General features: G+C 44.9%; 1 protein-coding gene across 3 annotated transcripts in view; it reads left to right on the top strand.

The window, feature by feature from the left end:
• Nucleotides 1-23669, top strand: part of Rapgef4 (Rap guanine nucleotide exchange factor 4) — a 259303-nt gene that overhangs the window by 58143 nt on the left and 177491 nt on the right. Inside the window, exon 1 of one of the 3 annotated variants that reach the window (XM_050124135.1) lies at nucleotides 91-250. The exons of the other annotated variants lie outside the window; for them this stretch is intronic. Coding sequence (XP_049980092.1) covers nucleotides 212-250 — 39 coding nt within the window. The 5' untranslated portion in view covers nucleotides 91-211. Of the gene's footprint in view, nucleotides 1-90; nucleotides 251-23669 lie in introns of those variants that run through there. 3 annotated transcript variants of the gene reach the window in all.

The following is a 23669-nucleotide window of genomic DNA, read 5'->3' as shown; positions in this document are numbered from 1 at the left end:
AGTGAAGTTCTTAGGAGTGAACTAAACTTTAAAAAAAAAAAAAAAAAAAGTTAAGTCTTTTGCTACCTGTGAGTGGCCAAGTTTTCCTGCAGACCCTTCAGCGCCGCTCCCTCCCTGTGGCTGCAGAGACTGGCTGAGGATTTTGAATAGAGGGACCTGCTGGTGATGACGGTCCCCTGTGCTGTTCAGATCAAGGCCGGCCACTCACTGAATGTCTGAGACCTCCAGCAACGGATGCATGCTGTACAAGGTCAGAGGGTCTTTGATTCTTTAGAGAGGGTGGGAGGCTGGGGGAATAGTATATGTCACAGCTCTTGTTTGACTGGAGGAATTGCTCCAGAATGCGTCTGGTTTTTCTGATTATGTTCTACCTAGACGTGTCCCAAGGCACGGCTATAGTTTTCTTTCATCTTTGTTTGTGGCTATCTGTGTTAGGGGTGGGGTGAGTGGTGATTCATCCTTTTTCTGATAGTCATATGATTTTTAATACATTTCTTGAGGCTACAGGCATAAGTAGGCAGGATTACATTGCATGCAACATCAATATTAAATATACATATTTAATATTGATACATGTGTTTATATATATTATATATAATTTATTTATATATGTCTATCCCATGAGGTATTTGAATGGCATACATTAAAAACCAACCTGGGTAGGGAAACAGATTGAGGCTGGCGGTATTTTGTTCTCTGAATGCCCAGTAGGTATTCTGCCGGTAGCTCTCAGATTATTTGAAATCCTTATTGTTTATGGGAATCCTGTTCCATTATTGATGACAGGAAGCCCAACCAGCTCCCCATGTTGTGACCCCACTGTTTCTCAGAAGTTTCTCAGGGGATCTGAGCATATCAAGGCTTGGCTGGCAGGTGCCAGGCATACCCAGATGCTGCTCTGTAGGCCAGTTGGTAGGGGGCCGTTACCAACCGGCAGTCACCCCGCCTGGCCTAGGCTCATGCAGATGTTCATCTCGACAGTGCGCAGCTCTGATGGGGTCTTTTAGGGTTATGCTGACCAGTCTGGAATGCTCTGCGACTGTGGTCTGTCTCCATGTTGTTGATACCCCTCCTAGCCTGTCTCCTGAGAGAGGATATCGCAGGGGCCCTCCACGCTCACTTAGCTAAACCCCTGGACAGCCTGCCCTTCTAAATAACCACTCAACTCCCTCCAGAGAAGAGACTGTGACACTCAAACAGATGTGCTTGGTTCCCACCACGTGGAGTTGCAGAATCCACTCTGACTGTCTTCCTGTGAGTTATAGTGTTGTAAAGACAGACAAGGACAGACATCAACACAGAGACGAACTGAGAGAGGCAACCCAGAAAGTACTCCGAGGAAGTGTGCAGAAGGCCACAGAGGAGCATGGGGAGAGTGATTTCTGCCCAGGGTCTCATTTTGTACCGAGAAGGCCTTGCTTGTGAATTCTTGTGTGGCTAAGTAGGCGGTTACTCAGCCTCCCTCGGGCGCTGGGACCAGTTAACCAAATGACAGTGCTGGAGGCTGTCTTGTCCCCAGGGAGAGGGCAGGCTCCTTTCTCTGAGGTTGTCGCTCAGAGCTTTGGGTTCTCCTTCTCTGCGAGGCCACTGGGCCTCTCAGGGACCTCATGGAGGGGTCATGTGCTGTGTTTCCAAACACTGGCTTTTGTTTTCTGTTTGAATTCATCTGGAACACTCTGCTCTGAGGTTTAATGGTCCCTCAGGCAAAAGCAGATCAAGTGAGAAAATGTGAAGAACTTGAGTCTTCCAGAATTAGCTTGTGGTGGGACTAGAGGGTTTGTTAAGCTCATTATGTTTAGAGAACCCTTGGTCTTGTGGTGACCTTGCTCTGCCGGGTCCCGATTCCACAGCAGGCTTGGGGTACCTGGGCAGAGAGCATCTGGCATCCTGTAGGACTCTGCAGGAAGTGGGTTCACAGTGCTGGCCTCTGAGTTCAGGAAGTCTTGCTCCAGCCTCACCTCCCTGACCTCAGTGTTTAGAGCAGCCTAGCCCAGACCAGTAAATGTAAGCTTGACTTTCTAAAGTTGCTCATGGGATCTGGTGGTCTGGCTCATCTTGACTTAACCCAGCATTGCTGGGTGAGTTTCTGCAGGGCTCTTCAGTCTCCTGGGTCCCTCACTGTGAAAGAGAAACCTCTCTCTCCTCTTCCATCCTGGAGCACTGACTGTGGCGGCCAAGACTGATGCTAGTCTATTACTTATGTGTGTTACCTGTTCAGAGCTTTAGTGTTTCCTCCTCTTCGGCTTGCAAACAAAATCATATGGATGGAGAGGATAAAATATGAGCTAACGGTGTGTAGTCTATCAAAATATATTTCGTGGAAGGGAGGAATTCTTGGTATCTTTCTAGTTCCAAATTCAAATAACCAGGGAAGCTTAAAAGAAAAAAGTCCCGTGCCTGTGCCTGCCCTAAGCTATAGACATCTGAAACTCTAGAGAAGTGGGAAGAGCCCGCTGTGGGTCTCCAAGCAACCTTGCCTTTGCACCAAGGGATTTGCCAGTCCATGATGCTCCCTGCTCATCTTGGAGTGCTCCCGGCTGGCGTCTTTGCCCAGGGCTCAGGCTCTGCCAATGTCCTCTGTTACTCTGCGTTAGGTTTCCTATGTCTTTTCCTCCTTCCACACAGTCTGCTCTCAAACTAGGCTTAAGTCACACTTAAACGGTAGTGACAGTCACGACTTGAGTGAGAATGGGGGCTCTTCATGAAATAAATGTGCCTGTGTGTATAGCTGTTGGACATGTGGAAATAAGGTGCAAAATCACCCCGAGTTTACCCCATCCTAGGAGCTCACAGTCTCGTGGCTGTCAGCACAACCATGCCTGTGTTGGTTCACATCAGAGCCCCTGGGGAACTCCATGGTACCCTGCAAGAGAGGAAAGGAAGGGAAGCAAGCCATGTCTGGGTTATTGTGGAGTTTGGGATTTTGTGTCTTCTGAGAATGCCGGGAGCCTTTGGCTGTCCCTGGGCTATAGTTTGAGAATTACTTCTATTTATTTATTTATTGGTTTTGCGAGACAGGGTTTCTCTGTAGCTTTTGGAGCCTGTCCTGAAACTAGCTCTTGTAGACCAGGCTGGCCTCGAACTCACAGAGATCCACCTGCCTCTGCTTCCCGAGTGCTGGGATTAAAGGCGTGCGCCACCACCGCCAGGCTGAGAATTACTTCTTTAGAAAGCATTTCTGGAAAAACAATACTAATTTGAAAAGTGTACACATTTAATTCTTGATAAATATGTTTCTTTCCTTTGTTATGCATTCTTTGAGCTGTAGTTTGGTCTAATTGCATTTATTTTTAATGACTTTCATTCTGTTACCAAAAACGTTTTAACATAGCTGTTACACTTACCTCAGCCAGCATGGCTATAATACATATTCAAATGTGTGTATGTGTATGTGAGTGTGTGTGTGTGTGTGTGTGAATGAGTATGTGGATTATTATTGAAAAAGATCTTTCTTTGGCTCTCAGAAGGGCGAAGCTTTCTTATTTGTCTCTTCACTGGCTATGTCGTCTCTTTTTTTCTCATGTCTTTCATACATACAGTAATTATATACAATTCATATAGATGTTTACTTGATTGAGATGTTTATACTTATTAATAATTAATACACTTTTTATTTGCAATATATTTGACCTTCACTCTTCATAATAGTGTATGGAAATTCATTGAAAATCCATTAAATTCACTATAAACCTAGCTTTTCTGTGGTTTTTAAAATTTTGTTTCGAAACGTACCGTCTTCCTCCTGCTCAGAGACAGTTTGGAAAGCCATGTGATGTCCATGTGGTGCTGGAAGGAAGTTTAAAAACCTTCTATTGCAACAAGTTCTTAAATATTTACTAATTTTTTCCCCCTGAGTTTTAGAAAGTATTTTAAAGATGGCAGAATTCCTTTAGGCAGAGTTCCAGGGAGTGACGGTCCATCAGAGCTCCGTGTCTCAGAATTAATAAGGTCACAGGATGAAGGCATGGGGCGGGGGTGGGAATGGGAGTGACCCCATTATTCCAGTTTTCCAGGGGCCTCAAAGTTTCAATCACACCCATGGTGTGGTCTCCACAGTGGGGTACTCCGAGGATCTGACTTTCTCAAGAATCCAAAACAAATTCCAATGTTTTCCTGCATCGCTGAGGAGAGGTAAAAAGCAGCTGGTCTCACACGAAGCAGAAAGAGTGTCATACTGCAGGAGTCAAATAGCTCCAGAGGCTTCTGGAAACATTGCCTCTTTGTCTGCGGTCAACTGCTACGGGCAGAAGACACCTCCAAATGTCTCTTTTCATCCTGCTGTGACCGCCATGTCGTTGCTGGATTTAGGGGTCAAACCTGTGCCTTAACAAGCCAATTAAGAGAGCCCAGGTAATAGTGAAAAGGAGAAAAAGGAGATTGGTCATCGTGGCCACACTGGGAAGAGAGACAGAGAGATCTAATGGCATACCCCCAACACACACACACACACACACACACACACACACGCACGCACGCACGCACGCACGCACACACACACACACACACACACCTGTCACCAACCCAAGTGCATCTCTGTGTTTTAAATTTAATTTTTCAAAAATATTTGATTTGTATACTCTCTTCAGAAGAAGAAGTAAATTATCTTTCCCCCTCCTTGCCGCTCCTGCTCCCCTCACCCCTCCTCTCCTCCCTTCTTTTGGGTACACCAGGAATTCTGGCATGCCAGGCATGCGCTGTCCAGCAGGCCACACTCTCAGTCCTCCAGGTGTTTCTTATAGCCTCTGGCTAGACTCTCTTTTAGGATGAACACCAACATTTTCTTGCGCTCTCTTTTCTGGACTTGTGTGTGCTAGCCTCTGATCATCCTTGCTTTTGTGCTTGGGTTTCTGTATGATGTTAATGATCGACAGTGGAAGGCTGGAGGTTTAGGTTCTGACCTGTCCTCATGTTAGAGTCTCCTTCCCAAACATTTGACCAGTGAAACATTCCACATACATAATGGATAACGCACTTAACAAGATGGTGATTAGTAAATGCTAAGTAATAAATTAAAATCCTTGGCAAAGGCCTGATGATAATAGCTGCCAAGCAGTGCACAGTGGTCTCAGTAGCTGATGCCTTCCTCTGCTAATAATACATTTGAAGAGAAAATTTTGGCATAGCTGGGACTTGCTCTTCTTAAATTCTCGTTTGTTTGTTGGTTTAGACTTTCTTCTCCTTTATCTATGTCCCTTGTCCAGACATTTTCTGAGATACCAGACTTATCTTTCCCCCTTCAACTTTTTATTCAAATGTTCAGAAAAAAGAAAGGAAGGAAGGAAGGAAAGGAGAAAAGAGGAAGGAAAGACGGAAGAAAGAAGGAAGGAGTGAGATCAGCTCACATATAGTCGGTCCTGGGTTTCTCTGGTCCGGCATCTGTGGATTTAACCAATCATAATAATACAGTCTAGGGGTCCTGAAATGATGCAGTCTAGGGATCTGGATCGAGTTCATTTTCTCTGCCAGTTAATGAATTAAAAAGCAGGAAAACTCTGAAGTAGATAGCAGCAGAGAAACCTCAGGCACCGCAAACAGGATCAGCAGTTAAAAGAAGGAGGTCATTGGGAGTAAAGAAAATATGCACACGGCAGATGCACAGAGAAAAAGACGCTAGAGTAGGAAGGGAAGGGACCTAGGACACCAAGTATCCAGCTCCTCTTGAGGGCAGCGGTGGCAGGGGTGAGGTATGTGTGTGGAAACTTCCGAGGATAGGTCAGTTTGAAGGCAGCTAGGATGGTTGATTGGTCAGAGTGACGGTCTTCATTTGGCCTTGAACTTGCTGAGCCAGTCCCAGCAGCAGGGGGCTTGCTGGTGGGAGGAGGACGCTATCAGGCCTTTGTCTCAAGTCAGAAGGTTGAGAAGAGGTTGGCCACCTTATTATCTACTCATGGTCCCTCTTCCTATTTGTCTGCCTACCAGGGAGTCCGCCTAACTCCTAGGCTGAAATAGTAGGTTGAAACAGTTAAATAAAATATGCCTGAACATATGCATACTTTGCTGTCATTATTTTGCAAACAGCACAGCGTAATAACTAGTTAGGAATAACTTACATTGTGTTAGCTATCACAAGTAATGTAGAGTTGATTGGCATGGGGGATCAGGCCTGTAATCCAAGAATTTGGAGGTGAATTTTGTAATTTGGTAATTCTGAGGTTAAAGTTAGCTTGGCCTAGACAATCTAAAGAAATGAAAGCAAAATACAAGTATTTGGGAGGCTGTGCGTAGGGTTTCGCAAATATTCCATTTTATCTGGGGAGAAACTTGAGCTTCTGGGAGTGTTAATCTTGGAGAGGGGTCTTACCCTTCGCAGGCAGCAAGGGTGGCTGGAATGCTGGCAGCTCCAAAGCTTGAAGCAGACTTGCTACAGTCTTCCTCCCCCCCCCCCCCACTCTCTCACCCCACCTCATCCTAACTGGCCCCTTTGGAATCGGTTGCTGGCTTGTGCATTTACCAAGCCTTTTGTAATCCATCCCACCATCCCCCTGACACCTCCCTTCCCCCTCCTCAAGTGCCAGTGCCAAGGAGGCAGCAAAGATCAGGGACTGGGATCCGGCCGATCTTGGTGACATTCCTGACCTTGTCTCAGTCACTGCCGTCTCAGGTCCATGAGTGTCTCCCTCTAAACCCACTTATAAGCACAGGCATAACAAGTTGGGTTATAGGAGGAAGAAAGTACCTATTATAATCAACCTCTTAGCCCAGAGGAAGCAGCCAGCCCTGGTGTGGTGGGGATAGCCACACAGATGGCAGAGTTTCTGAAACCCAAGGGGCCTATTCAGACGCCCAGTTTACCTCACTGCTGCTGGGAGGCAGTGTTGATACTACTGACCCTGAGGCTGCAGAGTTCCTAAAGTTTGCCCTACATCCCTTTCTAACTGTCTTGCCTCTGTTGGCTGATGTGTGGATTTTATCAATCTAATTCCTATCAGCAAACGTTATCTGAGCATGAGCTGAAGGCCAGGAGCTGAGCGGGGTACTAGGATGCAGTAAGGGGTGAGGGGGAGGGCTTAAGGTACTAATTGTCTAATAAAGAATCTTCATGGACAGAAGTATTCAGATATAATAGATAGATCATGACTACAGGAAAGGTACAAGTAGGCTGGAGGGAGGGGGAAGAAAGACCATCCTCTGGAGGAGTCAGCAGTGGGCGTGGCCATTGCAGATTGCTGTTGCTGTGCCCTGGCAGTGGACAGAACACATCTTCCTGCTGCTGTGAGGCTGAGCGACCATTCCATGGACTACCAGGGCAAGCTGACGTTCTTTCCAATCTCTTCCTGGAGAGAGTTACCTCAGAGACAGCCCTTTATGATGGTTGGAATGTTTTGCTATTGTTTTCATTCATTTTTGTTTGTTTGTTTGTTTTGTTTCTTCCAGACAGGGTTTCTCTGTGTTGCCCTGGCTGTCCTGAACTCACTCTGTAGACCAGGTTGGCCTCAAACTCACAGAGATCCGCTTGCCTCTGTGTTGGGATTAATGGTGTGTGCCATCACACCTGGCAATTTAAAAAGGTTTTCTTTTTAAATTAATTAATGTTCTTTAGATTAATTATGCTTCCTGCCTGCTTGGTTAGGCAGCCACGCTGGGAAGCTCAAATACAACACCTGCCCCCGCACCAGGCTGGGCACTGTGGGAAGTGAGCGTGTAGGTGGCAGAGGGATGGGAGAGACAGAATCGAGCAAATGGGAGGTGGAAGATGAGCTGTTTGTGTGCTAAGAAGGGAGATGGAACTGGAGCTGCAAAGGCAGTTGCTGTTCTTGCTCCTTGGGAAAAGGCGACTTACACTGCCAGTCAAGAGCTACATAACAAACGCAATATCTAGTGGTGGGCTTATGCCTTCTTTCTTTGAGAAAGTTGATCACTGTATGAGTCACTGTGACTTTCAGAGCCACCGAAGGCCGTGTGGATGTCCTTGGTCTGGACTGCCTCCTGGGACATTGTTGATATCCAAGGACGGCACAAAGCTATCCCCCCCCCCCCCCCCCCCCCCCCGCCGCCCGCCCCGGCTGCAGGACTAAAAAGAGTTGGTCCTGCCTCTCACTTGGGAGAACAGGCCCTGCACCTCACTTGAGCAGTGCTCTAGAGTTGACCCTGTTGGCCGGGTTCTGGGTGAGCCAGCCCTTGAAGGTGTTAAGGAGGAAGAACTGCTCACCTCTCACTACCTGTGGCAGACCAGAGAGCTGGCCTTGAAGGCCTAAGAGCAGAAGAACTTGTCCTGCTTCTCACCAGCTGCAGCACGCAGGAGATTGGGCCCTGCACCTTGCCTGGGCAGCACAGTAGAGCGGACTATCACCCTGGCAGTGCGCACGCGCATGTGTGCTCGCGTGCGCGTCTGCAGGGGAGCCAGCCCTGAGGGCATGAGAACAGAAGAGCTGACCACCCCCCCCCCCCCGCGCCCCCTTCACTGCCCACAGCATTGGGTGAACTAGCCAAGCAGTGCTGTGTGACTCTCTGTGACACACTATAGCTTCCACGATGAGATGTTTTAAACTTTTAAATGTTAATTTATTTTGGGGAGGAGTTTGAAGGGCAGAGGTGGATACAAAGGGGCAGGGAGAAGAATGGGTTTGTGGGCATGATGTGAATCCACAAAGAATCGATACAAAGTTAAAAAAAATTACTTTTTGCATGTATTTTTGCCTCTATGTATGTGCGCCACATGTGTGCCTGTGTAAAAAGAGGAAAAAAAGAGGGTGTCAGATGCTCTGGAGCCGGAGTTGTGAGCCACTGTGTGGGTGCTGGGAACTGACCCTGGATCCTCTGCAGGAGCAACAAATGCTCTTAACCACTGAGCCATCTCTCCTGCCCCAAAAGGGCGGGGTTTGAAAACCCCCCATCCCCAGCGATCCATCCCGCAGTCACGTGTCCGCTGGTTCTCCCAGTGTGACACCCTACCATGCTCAGAAGGTCAGACCCCAGCGGCCGCCTCTGCTCCTGTTGTGTCTCTTCAACACCCTTGTTTTCTTCCATTCCAAGGAGCAGTCCCAACACCATCTTCTCTGACACTCTCCTCAGGGCCAGTGGGCAACACTGACGACATAGAGAGGAACCGTGGCACCTTACACCTTACACCTTACATGCCTCTTGGAGGTTTCATTTTAAAATGAGATACAAGATGGGAATGGAGACTTAAGCTATGCGATCGAAAAGATTCCTTAATAAGGCAGGTTGCTATGGAAGCCAAGGTATGCTCAGGTGATGGGTATCAGGAAGGCCAATCCTGCCATTGCTCAAATTAGAAACAAATGAAGGTTTCCTCAGAACCAGCAAGAAGTAGATTAAAGGGTCCTGAGCCCAGAAGGCCTAGATCCAGGGGTCAAATGTGGCTACCGACTCAGAGGGCACTAAGCCTTGTCTAAGACACTCTGGAGTCCACCTGCCATTGGACATGTCACCTAGGCACACAGCTGTCATTGAAATGGTACACGGCTTGCCCATGTTACACAGGCACTCTCCTGCTGAGTCATAATTTGTGTTTTAACTTTTAAAACTCTGAGACGTAATCTTTCTTAAGTTGCCTATGGTGGCCTTGAACTCACTCTGTAGCCCAAGCAGGCCTTGAACTTGTGAACTTGTGAACCCCCTGCTCCTATCTCCTGAGGAGCTGGGCTGACAAGGATGATGGTGGCAGATCTTTACCAATAGGTGCCTTCTGCTTGCTGTGTGGTTCTGCCGATACTGGCTGGCATGGAGCTAGCTGTCTGCTCTGGGTTGGAAGTCGCAGACGGTCCATACTCTCCACTTCACTTTCCACCCCATGTTTTCCCAGGACATGGAGATGCCTCCTGGGTTGATGTAGAAGGAAGATGAGGTGCAGAGAGGATCCCGCTGAGGGATGCTCGGCCTCGGGCCAGATGTGATCCAAGAATACTGTAGTCATTTAGGATCTTGCATTTCCAGGGTGGGTCTCTGTGAGTAACACAGAATGAACGGTAACAGATGGGTCTGACCTCCCACCAACTGACAACTGGAAGCATTCTTAATTACTTAGATGTATCAGCTCTGTGGTAGTAAGTTATTATCAACTTAGTCTCGAGAATAGGATTGAAGGTTTCAGATATAGAAACATCTGGAATGAAAAATCTTTCAGCTGGTTTAGGAAACACTCAAGATTAGATCCAAATGTTCACTTTCAACCTTCAGGAAATGCAAGAAAACCTCATTTCATCCCTTGACAGACAGGTTGCAACAGGCACTTTTAATTGTGGGATGTGTGGTCTAGAGGGGTGGGCGTGGGTTCAGGGCCCAGATGTTTGACCTTTGACATTGCTCGATGTGTACACATTCCTCCGAAATGTCCTGTAGCCTTTATTCTAACCTGACAGGCGTCTGTTGCCGCCTTCGTAAGGTCAGAGACTGTTTTCTGCGGAATCAAAAGGATATAGAGTGGGTTAGAGAGCCTGGAAGACGCTGGAAATCAGAAGAAGTTTAGCGTATTCGTATGGAATTTGCGATCAGAGGAGTGGAAATGGAGAAATAATTGTCGTGAGGCTTTAAAGTTTCGGCATGCTTATCTCAAAACTTAAAAGGAAAAAACAAAGCAAAACATTTTTTTTTACTTTTATTGATTCTTTTTAAATTTCACATCATGTGTTCAGATAACCACTCATCCCCCCATTTCCCTGCATCTGCCCTCTGCCCTTGTGATTCACCCCTCCCCCCAAAAAACAAAACCAAATTTAAAAGAAAAACAAAATCCAAGCCAAACAAAGAGCAAAAACAAAAACAAGCAAGCAAACAAACAAACAGAAAAGAAGGATCTTGTCATGGAAGCTGCAGTGGGGCCCAGTGAGTCACACAGTTTACCATTTGTTCTGCCAGACATTTCCTTTTTTTAAAAGACAGGGCCACTTTATACAGCGCAGCGTGTGCACTTTATACAGTCCTTCCTGCACCTGCCTTCATGCTGACCGCTCAAAAGGACTTTTGAAGTGGGAAGAAAATTATCAGAAAAATAAAAACCAACTTCCAGAGACAAGTACAGATCCTTGGAAGCTTCAAGGGGGCCTATTAATGTCCATATTAGAAGAAATTTGAAGTTTTTTTTTTTTAATGTATGGATCAAGTATCCCAATGGATGGACGAGGTCCCAGGAGCATATTCCACCCAGTTCCAGAAGGATCCCCGAAAAGATGTTTTCAGGACATGAGGTTTTGTATCCCCGCATCTACACCTCCCACCAAGCTTTCCAGTCAGTGATGCCAATCGGGCTGACTAGGCAACTTGAGACAGTGACACTTGAAGAAGGATGGAGGATGTGCAGTGGGACAGAGCACTTGCTGCACAGGCCCGAATCCCTAGCAACCAAGTAAGGGTGGGTATGGCTGCAAGTGCACCTATAGCTACAGCACCGTAGACAATGGTTTGTTTCTTGGTCCTTTTGTCTGCCAGTCGAGCTCCAAGTTCAGGAAGATACCCCATATCAAAAACTAAGGTGGAGGGTGATTATGGAAGACATCTAACATTGGCCTTTGCACATGTGCATATAGGTACATGTACCTATATGCATATGCTCACATACAACACAAACACACACAGAGACACGTGCACAAAAAAAAGGAAAAGAAAGAAAAAAAGGAAATTAGTCACAACCCACACATCATTCAAAGCAAGAACTTTTGTTTTTATTGTCTGTCTGTCTATCCTTTCTCTACTTATTTGTGTGTGTGCGTGCAATATTTGTGTGTGTGCCTGTGTGCACAGGTGTACATGCACATTTATAGGCCAGAGTTCTATGCTGGTATCTCTTCAATTGTTCTCCATCTTAATTTGTGAGACAGGTCTCTCACTGAACCTGGGGCTTGTAGATTTGGCTCACTGGCTGGCCTGCCAGTCCAGAGACCGTCCCTACTGAGTCCGCAGTGCCAGAAATACAGTACCCACTGCGGCACTGACATTTTACATAAGTGCTGGGACCTGAGCTCAGCTCTTCACGTTCATACAGCAAAGACCACTGAGTCTTCTTCCCAGACCAAGAGTTCTTGTGGTTGTATTGAAAACTTATTAAGATCAATCAGGGTGGGCCTCTGATAAAAAATATTTAAATGTACAACAAGTCATGCAAAAAAACCAGTGCCCTCCATGACTCCACCACAGCACAGCCCTCCCCAGAGCAGCCCTGTGCCCGGCTTCTGCTGAATGGTCTTTAACTGACCACTGGGCAGAACATTACAATGTGCATGAATATTCTCAGAATATTGGAAAGAAAACAACCTAACTTAAAAAAAATAAAACTTAGGGACATTTTAAGACCATAATTTTGGTATAAATTGACCCTCACGTATTTGCAAGGATGTAATTTATTCACTCTGTTCGGTTGACTGTTTTTACTAAACCCTTTCACGAAAACCTACATATCCTATCAACACCAAATCTGAGAACGTTATTGCAAAATGTGACTACGTTACAAACAGAAAATTTGAATCAAGCATGCACGGAGTCATTGCGAATAATTAATTTTAACTTGTGGCTTTCAAGAATTGGTGTTCAGTAATATTAAAAGAAGTCAATATAAAACCTTCTGTTGGTCTTCACGGAATTGGCCATTGGAGCTGTGACATCATGTTAGTAATGTGCCATGAGAAATCCTTTTTACATTAATTTTCTGTGATATTAGGCCTGTAAACAACTCGTCCAGACTGTCTGTATTTCCAGGGTTGATGTATACGGCCCAGTCAGAGGCAGGCGGCCCTTATGTTGTAGATGACCTTGTAGCCATGGCCCTTTGGAGAATAAATATTTATGGTGGCGATGGAGCTGTCATTAGTTGAGTTCATAAAATTGAATCAGGGTTTTCGACTCTGGCATACTCTTCTTGCTTAATTTCATTGCGCTCACTATGGTTCCCGCGCTGTAAATCAGGGAGAATAGGTGCCCACAGAAGGAAAAGGGAACAGGGATAATAGCATGACGGACAGCCTTTGTTTATTGAATCATTCTTCATCGGGCGCCTTCTTTTAATGCTACAATTCCCTAGATCTTGCTGTTATAACTGTTATGTTCTTATTTTGAAGAAACGGATCTAAAACAGCTTTGGATGAAGGGATAACATAGAGCTTATTAGGAAAAGGAGGAAGACAGTACGTGTTAAAAGAATCCTGCTTTTTTTTTTTAAACACACAATGGTAGGATGCATGCACACAAAATTCAAATCATACAGACAAGGCCAGTTGCATAATATATTGCCTGTAGTGCAAAATAAATGTGTGAGGGTTCTTTGTTCTCCCCAGAGTGAATAAAATGTCATTAATGGGAGTAAAATAAGCTGTTTCCTTTACTCTGCGTTCTGTGCCTCAACCCCTCATTTTGTTCTTATCTGCTATTTCATATTATTCTAAGTGAAGAAAAGTAAAGAAATGAAATTATTAGCATAAATTTACCATCTCTCGTTCTGTGATGCAAAGCCAGTTTAAAATGCAGATGGAAGAACTTGTAAGCAGAACCCCTGAAATTACCATTTATGTTTCTTAGCTGTGCATGCATATGTATTTTGTTCTTATCAGGATAGAGGGAACCGTACGTCAGACGGAGCCAAGCTGTTTCTATTTCATGTCTCAAGGCTTGTGTATTCCGCTAACACTTTATTCAATTTACTGATGAGTGAGGAAGGACTGGAAGGAAAAGAATTCTCTCCTATTGCTCATCTTCCCCTTATCGTTATGCCGTTACCTTAAGTGTAAATGGTTGCTAGTGGGTGGAAGCAGTATAAGGAAGAATGCCGTTGAGTTCCTTCGCCAACGTTGTTGCTGTCCTTCTGAGGTCAAAGCCAGTCCAGGTTAGAGTAGAAAATGGAACCTCTGGGGATCTGGCACACCTGGGTTTGCTCATCAAAGTGATCATATGCTTACCTTGTCCTTGCTCCGAACTGTGCTTCATGAGTTCACCAGAATTCTGGTCTCGTGGGACGCTGTGAGGTCTCTGCGTGGAAGGGATGACAGCAGCAAAGCGTGGGCCACATTTATGTGGATTTCTTTGTCCATTTATCCACAGCATCACTGAGTTCCACTTATTTGTAGATGTTCAAAATGAGAATTTGGAAAGATTTCAAGATGCTGGCATCGGAAGAGCAGCCCGTGTGCCTGGGGTTCTCTTGTGCGGGCCTCCAGGAAGCCATGAAGGTTTTATATGCTCGGTCAGCCCTGGGTTCAGAAATGCTTGAGATGAAAGTAGGTTTCTGCCTTTCCTTCCTTATTCATGCTCCCGATTCCTTTCTCCAGAGGAAAGTATTGGAATAACCTTCAATACACACTTCGGATGCTTGGGAGCTAGAGATAGGAACACATAGAGCTACACAGTCATGCTTACCAGAACAAACCCTTTCGTAAATCCATGTAGATTAGCCATATTATGCTACATTTATATTGGCTAGACTACTATAATTTATTTAACCTATTCTATCGCAGTGGCTCTCAACCTGTAAATTGTGACCCCCCCTTGGGGTTGCATATCAGATAGCCTGCAGATCAGATATTTACATGATGATTCATAACAGTAGCAAATTTATACTTATGAAGTAACAACAAAATAATTTTATGGTTGGTGGTCAGCACAACATGAGAAATTATATGAAAGGGTTGCAGCGCTAGGAAGATTGAGAACCACCACTGCCCTGCTGATAGTTGAGTCGACCTTTGCTCTTATAACCACTGCTCCAAAGGACATTTTCCAACATGTCTCTCAGTGGACCTCGTTTGTTGAGTAAGTTCATGCTTGTGGGATCCATTATGTAAATTTGGTATGTATTTTATAATAATAATAATAATATTATTTTCTACCAAGCCTCCATCAATTTACACTCTTTCCAACAATTTGTGAGTTAACTTGTTTGTCAGTTCTTCAACATAGATAATTTAAAACTCTGAAAAATGTTAACAATGAAAAAAACTCTGAAAAAACTTTTGAGGAGAAAAGGTTTGTGTTGCTATATTGCTTTGTGTTTCCCCAAGACTCTAATCTTAGCTAAGTCTTTAATAAAATTTAACTTTTAATTAGCTTAAGAAGGTGAACATTTACAAAACACCATTTCTTCAGCCGTTGCTATTTCGTTTCCATCTGTGAATGGCAGACTTACCCCCTTTGTTAGGTAGTCTTATGGATGACAGCCACAGTTCACAAATTCATGGGAACCCTTTGAAATTTGAGAAACAGACCCCTTTTGCTGCACACTTAAGTTTTCACTGATGATATTTTGTGTGACCGGCTGGAGGAACTTGAAGTGAGAACCCACCAGGTCACTGCCGAATGGACCCAGCTCCACGACAGGAACTGGCTTGTTTCATGGCGTCCCCTAACTCACTTCATTCACTCACTTCTGCTAATCTCTGTCTAGTGACCTGTGTTCCGGTTAGGCCTCCCAAAGGACGTACTGCCAAGCTTTTGAAAAGTCATTTTGTTGTCTAACACTTGCCCTGGCAATTAACTTATCCATTTAATGTTATTTTTATCCGTTTGCTATTGAGGAGTTGCTACTTCTGGAAGCTGGTCCCAAATTAGTTGGTTGCTGGATCCTAGTTTGTTGGCTGCAAAGTGCAGTTCCCAGCAGTAATTCAGCCTTATCTATTTGGGAGAAGCCAAAGGGAAAAATAAAACCATTCTAGAATTATGCCGTGTGCTGTTTTTCTTGGCTAGATCAATGGTTTGCCCGCACAGGACATGGACTCTTATTCTCTGCTGATCGGGAAGGATCTTGGGAACCATCTGAGAGGGTTGAAACTAAAGAGCTCCAGGCACTGAGACCAGACATGTTCATCTCCGCATTGCTGGGTGCTCCGTGTACTATCTAGAAAGTTAGGATATAGTCATGTGTTGAACTTCAGAAAACTCTACGAGAAGGTACAGTTTGAAGAGGAGCTAAGAAAGGCTGTCAAATAGGAAGATTAAGGAGGAACACTCTTCTTAGTTAATAACTTGGTTTGGAGTCTGTAACTGTGGTGGAACACAGTTCTGGTGAACAACAGAAAAGAGCTGGGAAACTCTGTGAGGAAAGTTCTGGAAGGCCTGCGACACAAAATCGTGCTCTAGTAGGTAAGTATGCTTATTGTTGAGATGAAAGAAGAGGAAAGGAATAGAAGGGGGGAGAGGGAGAGAGAGAAAGGGAGAGAGAGAGACTCAGTCCCACACAACTTTAAAACCCTGTGGGGACTCTATAACATATTATTATTGCTATTTTTAAAATATTGTTTTTATTTTGTGCATATAAATGTTTTGTCTACACCTGTGTATGATGTATGTGCATCACATGTGTGCCTGGTGTCATCAGGGATCGGAATGTGGTGTCAGATCTCTTGGACCTTGAGTTGTGGTGGTTGTGAGCCATGACATGGGTGCTGGGAATCAAACCTGAATCCTCTGCAAGAAAAGCAAGAGCTCTCAACTGCTGATCTGTCTCTCCAGCTTCAAAAAATTGGTCATTATCATTATACAGAAAGTAGCCTTCCTTTAAACATTAAAACACTTTCAGTAGAAGTATTTAGAAATTACTTTAAATTTTACCCTCTGGGAAATGGCACCAGGTGGGACAGACTTCTCTAGTTTTCCTTTTTCTCTTGGGCATCGTCTCTCTCTCTCTCTCTCTCTCTCTGCCCTTTGGTCCCTCCCCTAGTGTTTCTCAGGTAAAGGCTGAATACCATGGCTCAGCTTTCTAACATCTTGTCTGAACAAAATAAATAAACACTAAGGAGTTCTGTCTGGTCATAGCAGTGTGGCGTCTCCTACCTGGAACATGCAAGGCAAATGCCACCCTTGTCTTGGTGTCTCGAAGACTTCTTTGCGGATCTTACCTATGTTTGTGTCAAGTAGATGTGTGTAAAGTGGTTGCTGGGTAAGTGGCGTCTGGGTGAAGTGATGTATATCTTCAGGAGGCACTATTTCTAAATGTCCACTGCCCTGCGCATGCGTCCTGTAATATGCGAGGTCTTTCATGAATAGAGAGATCAGTTTCTAGGAAAAAGCTGCCAGATGGCCTAGCTGGTAGATGGGCGTGGGCCACCACAGGGCCCTACTGCTTCCTGCCTCTGTGATGGTCTGAAGTATGCTGCCGTGTTTCTCCAAGTGTGTCTGAGTCTCTAGCACATGGATCTTCATTCTGTAAATTATAAGAATTTTATATATACAGAAGTTGATAGTGTTATTATCTTGGAGACAGGGTTTCACACTGCTTTGCTTGCCTTGAACTTGTTACCTAGTGAGGCTGGTCTTGAACTTGTGATCTTGTTGCCTCCTGCTTCCCAAGTGCCGAGATTATACAGATTTCTGCCACTGTGCTTGGCCATCAACTGATATGAATTTGAATGTTTTCTAAATATAAATCATGAGAATTCATGCCCGATATTTGTGATAAGAAAACCTCATATCTCAGCGATATACAAAAATATGATTATTAACTGCCAAAACACACAGTTTTCAAATAAAGTAAAAAAAAAAACTCTTAAGCATTCGTACTTCCAGGTCGGAAGTCCGATTTCCAGGGGCAGTGCTGGAGAGAGGGCGAGAGAGCAAAGGTTAGGTGGTATTTCATTTCTCCAAGGGTCCCCGCTGGGCTGTGGATCTAAGGCTTCAAAGGTAAGCTTGAATGTGGCTTTCCAAACCCCGCCCCTACCCACCCACATCTGGACAACCTTCCAGATCAGGAAAGTGTAGATGAGGTAACACCTCACCATGTGAATTGCAAATGTATTTTTACTCCATAAAAGATGTCATATCTTGATATAGATTCAGGCTTCTATTTGAGAATGCTAGTTTATTAAAAAATGGCAGCCCTGGCAATGAAGATCTTCACAGTCACTTCCTTCTGAGTGCCAAAAATCTTCTCGTGTATGGGCTTGCATGTCTGCATCAATACATACAAGAAGACACAGCCACACTGCCTACACTCATCTAAGGAAATAAAGGGCCGCCTAGATAAGCTGACCCGGTGCTGTCGGGTTAGCGGTTGCGCCTTGAGACCAGCAGGGGTCAGCGGGTGGGCCAGTGCAAGCTTCTTGGCTGTCCCACAGGACACCTTCCTTTCTCATGACGTGACTAAATGTGTCCTGCTTGGGTGTTCCCTGACAGACGGGAATAATAATAACACCACTTAGGTAAGAAGAGTATTGTCCCGGGGCGTGGCATCCTTGTGACTTCCTCCTTCAAATGGAGCACTTCCTGCTTTCCGGCTGAACCGATGAGTCATATGAAAGACTTGAGGCTGGGACCCGGGGGCCAGGACCAGTCAGCCTGTAATTATTTGGATGGCATTGGCGATAAATTTGCTTTCGGCACACTGCCCATCCAGGTAAAGCTAGAATATACAAGCAGGACTAGAAACAGCCCCTGGCTGGTGTCTCATACCCTGACCCTTTCCTGCTTTTCACAGTTCAGACAAACACCTCAGTGTAGTCACGTACACAGGACTCTTACTGCAGAGCTGAATATCCGATGCTGATTGCTGTTCCTGGAGAGCTTTGGCAACTGGAAGGCCCTTTCAGAGTTTATTCTGATGAGAGATTGATGAGAATCTTGTGTATGCCGAGAGACACTTAGGTATGTATGTATGATGTAATGGCACATCAAAGTGTGTGGCCAACAGGACAGTCATTCCAGAAAATTGCCTGGGGTGTGTAAGGAAGATGGCTCACATTGAGTATTAAGTCATGTCCTTACAGAACACCAGCATTAGCATGTATATGTGCCAAGTGCAGTTTGGGGTGTGTGTGTGTGTATGTGCGCACAGTTTTGTTGATTCCTAATGATGGCCTTGTGAAGCAATACAAAAATAGGAATATATATAATGTTCACTGAGGGCTTGCATTCTACTAAATAGACATCTTGTACGCATGGTCTCATCTGATTCTCCTTGACAATTCAACCTATAATCCTATTTTATAAGTAAGAAAATAAAGACATGGGACTGGAGAGATGGCTTAATGATTAAGAGGATCCAGGCTCAGTTCCCTTTCCAGGTCTACCTCCTCCTCCCTCCCCCTTTTATTTGATTTACAAAAATTGCCCCCTCTGCCATCTCCAGCCTTTTGATGTAGACACATTGGCTTACAATTTGAATGATTTTAAGAGCATACAAAAGTTAAGCGTGAACAATGAGATTAAATCCTGCGCAGTGAGACAGAGCCGGGAACTTGCTAAGGAGGCTGAGCAGGCAGATCAGTGAGCCCCAGGGACCTGCCCGTCTCTCCCTCTCCAATTCTCGGATCACAGGTGTGTATCACAATGCCAGTTTTGACACAGATTCTGGTGCTCAAACTAAGGCCCTCACACTTACAAGGCAAACACTTGATCTATTTTGCCAGCCCAAGATGGGAGTTTCAGCATTGAGTTAAATTAACAGACATTCAGTGACCCCTGGGCTGATCATATTCCCATGTGATCCTGGGGTGAGAAGTCAAGATATTTAAGAAAAGAATATCTATTTACCCCAAAAAGCTGCTTTTTTTTTTTTTTTTAAATAGTTCTTTCCCACAACCTATCAGTTCATACAAGAAATGTTCTTTAAGGCTGAGTCCTGAGTCAGAGGCAGGTGGATCTTTATGAGTTCAAGGCCAGCCTAGTGTACAAAGTGAGCTCCAGGCCAGCCAAGGCTGCATAATGAGACTATGTCTCAGTAAAGAAAGAAAGAGAAGTGTTCTTCTGAAGGTCTTCACTCTGGTTTGCTGTGAGATGAAGCCGCTTTATTTCTGTCTCGTCATGATGAGGAACAACATCTTATTCAAAGTGTTTCACAGCTAGACCTGAGCCACAGGCCTGGGGGGCTGAGACAGGAGGATCGCAAGTTCAAGGCCTGCCTGGGTAACTTGGTGAGATGCTATCTGAAAATAAAAGGTAAAAGGAAGGTCAGGAGTTGGTGCCATGGTAGAAATCTTGCCTAGCATGCACAAGCCCCTGGGTTCAGTGCCCAGCATGCCCAAATAGTTTCTTCCTAAACGGAACGTCATGGTCCGTATCTCTAATTCAGGCATTTAGGAGGCTGAGGCAGGAGGCTGGAGAGCAAGGGCTCTCCAGCGAGTTCGAGGCTAACCTGTTTTAAGCAAGATTGTGCTTTCTCACCGAAACAAAGCAAAAGCTGTCCTCCCTTTCGGCCTTTGAACACTTTCCAAGACCGAGGTCATCGAAACGATGGAGTCCGCTAAGACGTACTAGGAAGTGGGGTGAACTGTGCCTCAGTATTTCCCTTGTTTATCTGCAAGTTTTTACCCTGAAGTGAGTGACTTAAAGCAAGGTAAATACAATATGAGCCCGCTCTTAGCTATTCGGGTTATGGCCAAAGGGAAAGAAGAGTCTAGAGAACTTTATGTTGCTATAAAGATGATGTCTTAAATAAACTGAATGGTATTTGAGCTGGGGTAGCTCAGGGGTAGGGTTCTTGCCTAGTGGATGTGAGTCCCAAGTTCAATTCCTGTTAAATCAAAACCAATAAATAAGAAAATAAACATTGGGGTTTTTTTTTTTTTAAAAAAAACTGTCTAAATATGTTGGTGATGATGAGGCCAATGTTTAACTTTCTACCATATTTTATGTATAAGTTTTATACATATTATCATAGTATCTGTTGATCTGGAAGTTATTTCAGAAGATTTTCTATGTATTTAAATTATAATTGGAAGGTATTGTCTTCCACGGATACCTTCTCTTCCCTAGGCATTTAATTCACAAATGTGTAAACTTATCTAAAGAATGGCTGTATATGCACCGTATGCCAAACCTAGTGGTGGGAGAGGAGGAGAGATTGCATGAATGATATATCAAAGCAAATCAAGATCCATTCATACGTATCTTCTTCCCTCCACCCCCCCCCATTGTAAGAAATACAGATTCGTTTTTCAGACATAGAGGTAAAATAAGATTGTCTTCCACCCTCCCCAAGGTCTCCATGCACCAATCAGAGAGGATCTCCTTCTGCTAAAACCCCCATGCCTCCTGCCCTAGATGGTCAGTGATGCACTGAGGGGCTCATTTACATTTTTGCTTTCTAATGAAAGAGTACATGGTGGATACTGAGTATGGTGAATTAGAAGAACATGCTTTGTTTGCTTATAAAGCGAGGTACTGCTTTATCATCATCTCAAGCTCCAGGGAGAAAACCTCATTTATTAATTCATAGACTATTTATTGACTACTTAGTTAGTGTATACCATTGTACAAATGAGATAAAATATAATATGGACAAAGGGTCCAAGTGACTGTCTAACTTATATGCTAAGTCACATACATATTAAATACTGAATATACCATTAAGGGACAGTTAGTGGATCAGGAAAAGATGAGATGTTCAACAGTTCATTTCCCATCTCCTCATGCGCCAGAAGCCTGTTTTCTCTGGTACTCTGCCTTGTGGTCCATCTCTAACTCAGACCTTTATAAAGCCTTCCTTCCTCCACTGAAACTTTGAACGTGAGGAAAGAGAACCTTGGGTCTAAGTTGGTCATTAAGCATCTGTGTCTCCCCCTCCTTGGGTTTGTGGGTGGATCTGCTCCCGCGAGAACTGGCTCTGGGGTTCTCAGCTGTCTCGCAGTACTTAACTACCTTATATAGGAGAAAGCTGTTCTCCTAACTGATCACGTAGATCTAGAAGGCAGAGGAACGAGGGGATGCCCACTTCACAGGGCAGGCCAGCTAAGCCCACCTGGTTACCAGCAGCCTCGTGATCCCTCTCCCGCACTCCCAGTGATGAACCATTTGTTCTTTGGTTCCCCGTGTCTTTCTCTCAGTTTTGGGCACTTTGACCATCTCCCTTCTAGAACTATCTTCAGCATTGGATTGAACCACTCAGAGAAAAGACCGACTCTTAGAACCAAGACTGAGGGAAAAGGCCATGACTAGTGACTATCACATGGCAAAGCACAGTTAATATTTATGAACTAAGTTATTATGAATCCTTTGATATCAATTTTAACCAAGATGAATAGTACCATTCTTTTATAAGAAAAAAAATAAAACTACCGGAAAAGCGCAAATGAGGTGGTAGCTTCCCTCTCCTCTCCCGCCCTCTTCCCCCTCCCTCCTCTTCTCCTTCTCTCCCCCCCCCATGTCCTCTTCTTCTTGTTCTTTCTATTTCTTACAGAAACTGCCTGGAGAAGTCTTAGGCTTATTTTATCTTAGGGATCATTCAGAAAATCCCCTTTTCAAATGAGTGTCTAGAAGTTCTTTTTTTAACATAATATTTTATTGACTCTTTTGGGAATTTCCCATCATGCTCCCCACTCCCACTCATTTCCCAGTCCCTCCATGTCCACCCTCCATTCTTATAGCATCCCTCTCCAAAAGAAAATTTAAAAAGAAATAAAAATAAAAATATTAAAACAAACACCCCTCCAAACCCTCACAAAATAGAACAAACAACAAAAAGCAAAACAAAAACAAACAACACACCCCCTTAAAAAAACCACTTTGCTCCCTCTGTCTTTCCCATGTTTCCATCACCTCTTCCTTGGTCTTGGTGGCATTGGGAGCTGCTGTGTGTCATGCAGTAGACCCTCCCCTGTCCAAACAGCTTTACTTGCAAATGCTTATTGTGTAATGGATTGTTGGTCAGGTCTAAAGCCTCTGACTTCCAGTATAGCATCAATATTGGACCCTCACTGAAACTCATCTAGAATATCCTGCTTTTCCCCGAGCCATGGAGATCCTACAGATAAGGTTCTGTGGGACCACAGCTGGTCAGACATGGAGCAAATGTTGGGGTGGGCCAACTCAAAGATGCATGTTTGGGTGGTAGCTGAGGTGGTCAGTTTGGGCCACTGGGGCCACGCCCTCAGGCGATGGGCAGAGTCAGCCCTTCCATGCCTATAGTGAGCAGTGGGGCCAGCTTTCCCAAGTGTGGGGGGCAACTTTCTTATGAGGGGCAAGACCAGCTCTCCTGTGTCAGGGTCATACACATTAACAGAGACCGTGGCTGTGGCAGGGCCACAGATGCAGACACCATGGCCCCAGGTGACAGCACAGGCCCCTCAGATCTGTGTGGCCCCAGTGGCAGTATGACCCTCAGATGCCAACATGGCCTCAGGTGTCCACCCAGACTCCAGGCATCTGCACAGCTTTTGGTGGTAACAGGAGCCGTGGACATCTACGCAGACCCCATCTTCAGTAGGGCATGGACCCAGACATGGCCCACAGCAGCAGCTAGGGCCCGCACATCACCGTGGGCCATGGATGGCGGAGCAGGCTGCTCAGATCTGCATGGTACCTTTGGTGGCAGCCCAGATTCACAGATCCCAGGATGACCAGCCATGGTTTCTCTATCAGTAGTTCCAAGTTGGACCCAGACAGAATTCTGGAGGAGGGTTTGGGGAGATGTGATAAGATAAAGCTTTAAGTGGCTCCCCTGGGATTCTGATAAAGAAGTCGATCCTTCCTCAGAACAATTTGCATGTATGTAAAAGTGAGAATGTACAGCCATTGATCCCAAAAAACTAATGACCACGATTTAGCCTCATGATCTCCATTTTGAAGAAGTCCTGATATAGATGGCATTTGACAAGAATCAGCCCTGTTTACTGCTGGATCCTGCCATGTTCTGATTACTCCTGAGTGATTGCATGATTGTGGGATGGTTATTGCCATCTCCTAAATGCCACTTAGAGTTCCATTATTAATGAGGAAGCAATTCTCACAGCAGACATCCAGTCCACATGTTGGCTGGATGCACACACACACACACACACACACACACACACACACACACA

The sequence above is a fragment of the Alexandromys fortis genome, unplaced genomic scaffold, assembly GCF_014885135.2.
Source record: "Alexandromys fortis isolate MF-2015 unplaced genomic scaffold, M_Fortis_MF-2015_v1.1 scaffold_8_9099976_23576923, whole genome shotgun sequence".
Classification (NCBI taxonomy): domain Eukaryota; kingdom Metazoa; phylum Chordata; class Mammalia; order Rodentia; family Cricetidae; genus Alexandromys; species Alexandromys fortis.
This window is presented reverse-complemented; position numbering and strand designations above follow the sequence as displayed.